Below are 9,564 nucleotides of genomic sequence, written 5' to 3'. Positions count from 1 at the left end.
CTCATTTGTGATTCATAAAGTGCCACAACCTGGCAGCTACAGCTTTATTTACAGAGATAGTTTGTCTAATATGCATATATATGCATAACCACAGACCATAGCTCCTCATAATCCTAATTAAAATAAGCTTGTGACTAGGCCCTGTTCCCAGGTACCACAAAATATCGTGCCAAGATCTCATCTTGGCTGTAAGCATCGTGCATGCCCCACACTCAGCAGAACAGGATACAGCTGCAGTCAGCTCAGATGTGCAGGCTGTCAAGTGCTGCTGGGATAGAAAAGATCTTGCATAAAGTGAGAGCGTCTTGTTTTGGAAACTCAGTTCCTGCCCTTTGAAATAAAGACCTGAAGTCTGCTGGCTGTCAAGCACCTTGCCCTGCCTGCATTGTTCCATTTCGCTGGCTGAAAGGAAACTTGAAGATGAAAGACCTTGACAACGGTTTTCTTAGAAGTATTCATTCTCCATTAATGCTTATGTTGCTCTTGAGGTATACAGATGACGTCGAACAAGCCTGTTTAATGCTAAACACTAAGAGTTCGTCAATGTTAAATTGCACTTTTTATGTCACCTGGAAGAATTCTGTCTAAATAAACTGATATTCTCACTGTCACTCTTTCCACCTGCAGCTGCTACAGAATGGGACTTAGAAGGGTGTGGCAGCAATGACCTTTGATGGGCAATGTGGTTTGTCCTAAGACTGGAACCAGCGGGTAGGAGTTGCAGGAGGAAATGCCTATGTGCTTGCATAATTAATACATTCCAGAGATGGGTGAGCAGAGATGTTTGATTTTGGTGCACATTGGCCTTGCAAAAGGATAGAAAATGTTGCTGAGACTGGGCCAACTGGTCTCCTGAGGCTGGAGAATGGAACACCCCCACTACTCCCACCCTAACTTCCCCCCCCACTGGGAATGTCTGCAGAGTGCATCAAGCATGAAGACTGTGGAACACTCACTTATGTACAGAATACAGATACAAAACCCTAAAGTAGATCCACAGATGCTTTGATACTTCATTCTTGTGCTTTCTGCAAGGCTGAATACTGTAAATCTGTACATTTGCAGCGGAGGCTGTTGATATTATAACCTTTTAGACATAGGTTATCGACTAAGTCTGAGCCTAAGTCAACTGAACTGCACCTGCTTCAGAGTGAGCTCAGCAGAGGCAGGTACAGGGAGGGCTTGGGAGCTTTCTGACAAGGTAAGAAAAGGGTAAATCACCACTGTTAGAGAGCAGAACTGCTGCCCTGAGCAAGGGACAGCCACTATGAGCTTCATCGCTTATCTGACATCTCAGGAAGGGGATTTAGAACAGCTCTCTTTTTGTGCCATTTGAACTTTAAAAGACAAAAAATCTGATTTATTTTCTTTAGCCCAAGGGAACTTCTGGGTTCCTTCTTGTTTTCATTTTGCAGTGGCGAGATATAGGAAGAGTGTTTGGGTAAATGCCAAACCCACATTTAGTATATCTTTTTGTTTTATTTGCAGCATTTGCACTTTTTTTTATAATAGACAAATACTAACCTATACCAAAACAAGGGAACATTTCAAGTGTTTGTTTCTGCTTCAGTTTCACAGCTATGAAGCACTGATAGTATTAGTCACCAAGGAACTGATTGGTAAAATTTGAAAATGCAGTCTGGATGAGGCAATATTATTGATTTACTCTATTTTACTGCTGTGAATGTTCTTGGAAAAAATACTCCCATTCTGCACAGAAAAGAAAAATTTTGTAAAAGATGTCCATAGAAATGAACAGATAATTACTGTTAAAGCTTGCATTGTCCAAATTGCAGAAGAAAAGCCCATTGGGATAAGAGATCAAGACAGAAGTAGCACATTTTTATGTTTTGTTTCTATAGTTAAAAGTTAATCAGTTATCAGCTATTAAAAAAAAACCTGAGAAAATAACCAGGAGTGTAACATCACATAAAATCATAAAATCACAAAATCACAGAATAGGGGACTTTAAAGATCATCTTGTTCCAGTCTCCCTGTCATGGGCAGGGATGTCACCCACTAGAGCAGGTTGCACGAAGCTCCATCCAACCTAGCCTCAAACACTTCCAGGCGTGGGTCTTCCATAACTTCTATGGACAACCTGTGTGAATGCCTCACCACCCTCACAATAAAGTATTTCTTCCTAATGCCTAATCTAAATCTACCCTCTTTCCGTTTAAAGCCATTGCCCCTTGTTCTGACCCGACACAGGTGCAGATCTTGCACATTAATTTAGTTAACATCAAGCCTTTGTTCTGCTTAGCACAAAAACAAATGGATAATGAAAACTGGCGTGAACACCTGCATCTACAAATTGATGTAGGGTATTCTTTCAGTGCTGAGTCTCATGAAAAATACCATGAGCACTACAAGGTGACACAGCCTCTTGGGAGGTGCTGCTGATCCTGAACACCTGTTGCTCTTCAAATGCAAATGGTAGTGCTGGTCTCTTGGCTGCTGAGCCAGTACCAGGTGCTAGGAACACTCAAGGCCATATAATGAATATAGGAAGAGGACATCACTTCACTGCTCTTTTGTGCTTTCCTGTGCCAAAATGCAGCTACAGAATTATTCATTTTTTCCTGGAGCAATCTGTGTCAATTAAACATATGGGTTTGTTTTGTGTTTGGTCTTTTTCTCTCTCTCTCTTTTTTTTTTTTATTTTTTTTTTTTTTTTTGGTGGGGGGATCTTTAGCACACACTGTAATAAAAAAATATAATTTTTCCTTGAATGTGAATCTTGGATGTTAATTGAAATCAAGGCAGGACGTTTGCAAGCAGAAGTGAAATCTCCTATTAGACAACTCACATATATACATTTAAAAAAAAAAAAACATGTAAAAGGCTTCAGGTGCTACAGTCCTACTTCAGTGTGAGTAAAAGCTTCACAGATTTTATTTTCGTGTAGGATAATTATTTCTGGAGTAGTTTTTCCGTCATAAGCCTTATATTTCTAACTACTATGGTTTGCAACAATAAACCATACTTCTCAAACATCTATTTCAGGAGAACAATCCCACTATTCAAGCATCACAACCACTGCTTGCCAGAGAACTTTGTTCACCTCATGGAGGAAGAGTCATGAAAGTGCTAATTAGGATATCTGCACAGATTTACCAGTTTGTGTACCTACAGGCAAAACTGTCACTTTCACTTTTAGTCTAGTTCAGTAATTTATAGATGTCAGAGGCTGCAAACCGTGCTTAATTCTTCATTCAATTAAAAAATTACACTTAATGAAATCTGTAGCTTTGCATGAATAACTGCTACATCAAAAACAGCGTTTGCTGGATAGAGTTCAAAGAACTGACCCAACTTATCACACCCTCTTAAGCCTCGCAGATTCCTTCTGCATCCTTCACCATGGTGGTGATCCAACAGAAAACCACTGCATTCTAATATTAAGCATGACATTAGGAAACGGCACAAAGCTACTGAAAGGGGCTTCAACAGTGAAAGGTTGTTTTTTAAATGTTTTTCTTACTGACTGGATATTTTTCTCTGCCTGTGATCTGTTACCCTGCAAAGACTGCTCTCCCAAATATATGTGCTCGGTAAGGGGTGAAAGGAGCTTATTGAGCCTGAATGTCTTGCAGAATCATCATGAAAATTTTCATTCCAAAGCACAAAATATATTTCTCTGCTCTTTGCCAGGCCAGTTAATGATGGAAAAACAGATGGTGTTTGCTCATTTGTCAAATTAAATATAATCCCCCCCAAAGGCAACCAAACACTCCTCGTGAACGATTTGGTTGATCGCTGTCATTAACACATCTCTTCAGGAAGTGGCAGTTATCCAGGAAGTGGCAACTATCCAGCCAGTGACTCAGTGTTCTCTTGCGCACAGCTACTCATTCCTGCTGTCTGTTCATTGTCCCTCAAATGCCACCTCAATCTCACTGATTTAATCGCTCCTCGTCTCCCTCCTTGTCCCGCTCCTGGTCTCTAACTGCAAATAGCCACATCCCAGCCTTCCTTCATCCCCTCCAGGGGTTCCCTGGACGGCTCCCGGTTCCCCACTCTTCTTCAGTCTCCTTGCTCCCAAACTACATTTTTCTGTCCTTCCTGGTTTTCCCCACTGAAGTATCCTTCCCTTGTGAGAATCAGCACCTCCTCTCCGGTCCAGACTCCTCACTCCTCATCCAGCTTTGGCACCTGCCCTTCCACCACTCTGAGATTCCCCTGCATTCCCCCTCCATCCCTCATGACCAATCTCCTGACTGACTCCCTTTCAGGATAATCCTCTAATTTTCCACATCTTCATGTGATATATAACTCCAGACTTAGAAAGGGCTGGAGGGACAAGAGGTTCAGAGTGTCCAACTCTGGGACATTAAATGTTTACAGTATTTTCAAATTAGGTGCATATTCTAGCACTTTGAAGCTCAATGTGTTTTTCAAAGGCTTTTTAACATGCTTGCAGGCTTTGTTCTTTGCTGTAAAAAATAAAAAAAGAATACAAAAAAAAAAAAGAAGGAAGAAGAAAAAGGAAATAAAATAAAATAAAATAAAATAATAACAGCCCACCAACCCTCCCTCCTTTATTCACAGCTGCCTGAGTTAATAATTCTCTGTTTCTTCTGTGATTATCCAGAAGAAAATTGAGGGGAAAGCAAACTAACTGACAAGCTTTATATTTTAAATTAATTCAATCTTCCTGGGAATAAAACCACCTTAAAAGCTTGCAGATAGTTATTATGCCTGAGAAGTACTGAAGAAAAAGGACTTATCTACACCTGAACAGGCAGTTTCACTTATTCCATATGATTGAGAGTAAGCATATGATTAAACACTTTGCTGAATTTTAGGCACTAAATGCAACTCTGCAAAAACCTGAGCACTCTTCCACTAATATGAACATGTTTGTGAAGCTTTCAAGTGAAACTTCCTATTACTAGCATTCTTCTAAATATCATGCAGGCAATATCATATTGTTCATAGTTGGTGCTTTCTTAAACTGAACTGCATCTTTATTAATGTAAACAGTCTATTTTTATGAATGCACTACTTCAAAAGAAATCAATAAAAATACTATCTCAGCAATTGCATGAGTCAATACAGGTATATCTGAAGATCTTGCAAATACTTTCCTTTTAATGATCCATGTCATTCACTTGGACATGACATCTGTCGTCAAGTTTCACCACAGATGGGTGAAAAGGTAGTTGGGTGAGAAGAGTGGGAAGGGAAACAATTGTCCATCCCCCTTGGCACCACCCAAGCCTCTAGGGGTATCAGTGGGGGATCAGCAGGTATCAGCTGCCCACCTGCCCCACCTTCCTGCCATCTACCCTGTGGCTCCAAGAGGAGTTTACATATTCATTTAAAAGCAAACAAACAAATAATAATTAAAAAACCCCAACAAATCACAGAACTGGTCAGTACATAATAGCATTTTCTAGTAGATGTGATTCATCTAAGAGAAGGCAACCACTTGCTGCCTGAGTGGTCAGCCAGGAAGAGGAGGAAAGAGAAAACATTTCTGTGCTGTAGTTCTCATAAAACACAAAACTGAAATAGGTCAGCTAAACAGCACTTTCACAGTGCCACTTCTCCCTGTTGACCACAAAAACAATGTCAGGAGGCATGATCAAAGGTGGTTATCACAGTTTAGATGTGCTAAAATAAATTGATTGTGTGCTTTGCTTTTTTCATTGTGATCAATGGGGCACAGATATTTTCCTCTGAAACTCCCCTCTGCCTCACTACTTTTAAATACATTTGTATGAACAATGGCGTTGACACAGACCTAGTTACCCGTGACATACATTAGAAGCAAGACAACCTACTGCATGCACAAGAGAAACTTACAGAAGAAGAAGAGGCATTTCAAACTGAACTTGATTATGAATGAAATTTGCAAAAAGCCAACAACAACAAAAAAAAACATGCTGAAGAATTGCAGCCATGCAAGATGCATTTAAGAGACATGTAGATGTGGCACCTGGGGACAGGGTTTAGTGGTGGGCTAGGCAGTGCTGGGTTAATGGTTGGACTTGATGGTCTTGGAGGTCTTTTCTAGACTCAATGATTCAATGATGCTCAGTGTTCACAGAGTAGCTCTGCACTCTGGACCCCATAGTCTGGGCAGAAAAACCCACCTGGAAAGCAGCACAGCTGTCCTGGAAAGCAGCACAGCTCAGAGAGAAACTTCCTTGGAGGCAGTTTTTGGGGCAGGTATGATGTTATACAGTGACTACACACAGGAAATCTCAAATCTTCGTTCGCGAAGCCCAGCCATGATGACACATAGGAAAACACAAGTTTTGGTTCTAAACAGAAAGCACGTATTTTCAAATAAATGTATAAAAATGTATTTACAATAAATGAAAACAAGCAAATGAGGGCCACTACATCACATACTATACCTAACAACTTCCTCTTTAACCAACAGAAGCAGGAAGAACGAGTTATACATAACAATTTCTTGTCACATTATTTGATGATGTGATTGTCACATTATATGATAATTTGAACAAGAGGAGTTCAATGAGGAGAAGGAAAATAAATACCTCTATAGATTCACAGTACTAATGCATGAACAGGCATAAAAAAGCTCACTAAAAAATGCTGAAGTGTTGTACTTCCATTTGTGGCACTTAATAAACACCTAAAGATCAGTCAAATACCAAAAAATTAAAAATTTCCATTTCATTTATACTGAAGGCATTATAAGTAGAAACTGTTAAGTATATAAACATAACCTTTACACCTGACTATTTACCTTTAGCTTTGTAATAAGTTTTATAAGCCGTAACATACTATATCCCCTCTTAAAATTTAAAAAAGTTCTAGCAAAATAGAGCTTCTAAAATGTCAAATATTATAAGGTACTCTACTGTAAATAAGACTTTCTGAAATGCAAAAAAAAAAAGTCCTTGGCAGAAGATCAGTCACATTTCAGGCAATGCAGGGCTTTTTATCCTACTCAATTCTACGTGTTTCAATCCTTTAACATAACATTAACAATAGAATTTAATCTGGAGATGATCTTCGTGGCACAGTGCATTTTTATTTCATGACAGTGGTTCTTCATTGGTGCATTCCTCAGGATTCTGCTTTCTGGCCACGACCTACTCTGCTGCTTCTGAGTGGCTTTGTTTCCCCATAGCTAACTCACCACCATTTTTGTACTTTTCAGCAAAATAGTCAGAGTCAAAGCTCACAGACAAATCTGGAGGACACACATAAACGCTTCCATTGTCTATTGTGAGCTTATGAATCCTTTGTTTGACTCCTTTTGATTGCCACTGTGGTGTTGGTGATGGCTCCAGAGGGTTTATTCCTTCATATAATCCTTCTCCTGTTTCCAAGGTAATTTTAAACTTATGCCAAGGACAAACAATGCATGCTTGGCCATGGATATCCTGCGGGAAGAAGAAGAAAAGATAGCAAGTCATCTTCTAGGACAAAAGATATGTTTGATGATTTGGCTGTATGGCTGTCTGCTGTTATATAACAAGTTTTTTCAATGGTATGCTCAGATAAAAGTAGTAGAAAAAATGCATTAGAGTTTTCACATGACTCTATGGATTATTTTTATTTTGTTTACATACCTCTATTTCTCCACGACACAAAGGGCCTCCTTCATCTGAAAAATGGCAGAATAGCATAATTATTTATGTAGCAAACATATTTTATGCTTAATTATTGCAACATTGAGATCATATGTGCAAGTATCTTACGGTAGCAGCGAGAGTCCAGAGCATGAAATTTCCCCTCATGGTAGAAAACAACAATTTCTCTGCCATTGATTTTGGCTGTTATTCTTCCAGACTTCTTTATGTCCTCTTCTTTGCCAATAAATATAAGACCATCTGGCCTCATTTCAGCTGCTCCTCTGCTTGAGCTGTGCAAATCTACATCCTTAAAACACACAAACACACACACAAATAAATGAAAAAAACACTTATAAAGCAGGTCACATTTGGATTTCTATGGTACAGTAGATGTCCCAGAGAAAACCCTGATACATGAGATGAAAGGAGAAATTTTAGTGAAAGACTATCAACACACAGACAAAGAAAAGCACAGGAGTTTAGTGATAATATTCAGTCCACATGTTCACTAACAGAACAGGGACAAGTGAAACCAGCTGTTGCAAACCTGATACCTGAGGCTGAGGTAAGATAAATTCTCAATCACTATTCACTTACTCTGCACTTTAACCACCTTCTCCCCTCAAAACCTATATGCAAACAAATACAAAGATGGTAAATGTAACGTACTATATAATTTATTTATGCAATGAGTAACATTCACTTGTAAATCCAATATTCTTTAAATAATAATATGGCTAGAAAGATAAAGTGATGTAAGTTGATAAAAAAATTATTCTACAAAAGGGAAAAAGCATTGTTTATTGAGCTGTATTCAACTTGACCTTTCTAACAAATGTGCCTGCCTTTCCCTTCCTCCTCTTATGTATTTCAAACATCTAACAGACTCTCCCTCTCCCAACAGATTATATAAGCAGCTTTATCACAAAAACTGCCTTCCCATTAAATTTACTTACAATTACCTACTGTGTTCCAGTTCCCTTCAAATTCCCAGTACAACTATGCTACTCTCACTTCCTCAGAAAAATCAGTTTAAAACAGGTCTTTATAAACACAGAGTCCAAAGGGAAACTGCAGGTGGGAGGGCCTCTGGCTGCAGGGTATGTAGAGCCACTGAAAGCCGCACTGTACCTTTGCTCCACACCAGATGGCAATGGATATGAGAAAGCAGATGAAGAAATGGATGCTGAGGATGATGAGGTCCAGCATTGCCTCTCTTCACGTTGTCTATCTGCCAGGCCTGGTTGATATCTGTCATGACGTGCATCACAGTGCCTCTTTATGTGCAAATGGGAGGCAGTGGGGCTGGCCTCTATAGCACCCTATGGCAGGATGTATGGAGGCTCAGCACGTCAGAACCCAGCTCTGCTAGGGCTGATAAGAAGCTGGGACATGCTGGGGCTGGCCTGATAACAAAAGAGGAGAGCTTCACATTCCTCCTTCTGCTGTCCTCACTGTGAGCCCATGTGAATGCTGCCTTCTCCCAAAACCCTGCTCAGCCACAGGTATGTGACATGTGTTCTCAGGATCAGCAACTGCATATTTCCATGTTTCACTGCACTGGGAAAAGTGGTTTAAGTGACAGTGTGACATTTCCAAGGCCAGTTGTTAACTGATCAGCACGTGATCAACTGTATAGACTGGCCAACTCTCTGCTTTCCAGTTCAAGGAACTTCCACCCAGTCTTACCCAGAAAGTGAAACGTCACTATCAGACTCACAGGACAAACCAATAAGGCACTGACACTTATTTTCTTCGGGAAATAAGCATAGCTTGTAGTGAATTAACCATAAGAACCAGAGTAGGAAATCCCCAATTTTTGCTATCACTGTTTGGCTGACTCTGCCTATAAGCTTTCCAAATTGGCCAAAACACTGAAATGCAAAATATAGTTAGAAACACCCTTAATGAGGACACCTCTCAAAAAACTGTGTATATAAATACATACACCTATAGCAATACACACACATACATATGTATTTGTACAAACACGCATACACATGTA

General features: G+C 39.7%; 1 protein-coding gene across 2 annotated transcripts; it reads right to left on the bottom strand.

Moving 5' to 3' along the window:
* Positions 1 to 6,290: 6,290 nt before the first annotated feature.
* Positions 6,291 to 9,176, bottom strand: RFESD (Rieske Fe-S domain containing). 2 transcript variants are annotated; one of them, XM_027667243.1, is made up of 5 exons: positions 8,691 to 9,176; positions 8,157 to 8,188; positions 7,686 to 7,866; positions 7,557 to 7,591; positions 6,291 to 7,367 (listed from the first exon to the last, which is right to left on the bottom strand). In XM_027667243.1, the coding sequence occupies exons 1-5, from the start codon at positions 8,824 to 8,826 to the stop codon at positions 7,074 to 7,076; spliced, it is 678 nt and encodes a 225-aa protein (XP_027523044.1). In that variant the 5' UTR covers positions 8,827 to 9,176; the 3' UTR covers positions 6,291 to 7,073. The 2 variants fall into 2 exon arrangements, with proteins under 2 accessions (XP_027523044.1, XP_027523045.1); XM_027667244.1 differs by lacking the exon at positions 8,157 to 8,188 and having other exon boundaries at positions 8,691 to 9,172.
* Positions 9,177 to 9,564: the final 388 nt, after the last annotated feature.

This window comes from Corapipo altera, unplaced genomic scaffold (assembly GCF_003945725.1).
Source record: "Corapipo altera isolate COAL_440 unplaced genomic scaffold, ASM394572v1 60935, whole genome shotgun sequence".
Taxonomy (NCBI): domain Eukaryota; kingdom Metazoa; phylum Chordata; class Aves; order Passeriformes; family Pipridae; genus Corapipo; species Corapipo altera.
The sequence above is the reverse complement of the archived record's forward strand: the minus strand, read 5'-3'. Positions and strand labels throughout refer to the sequence as shown.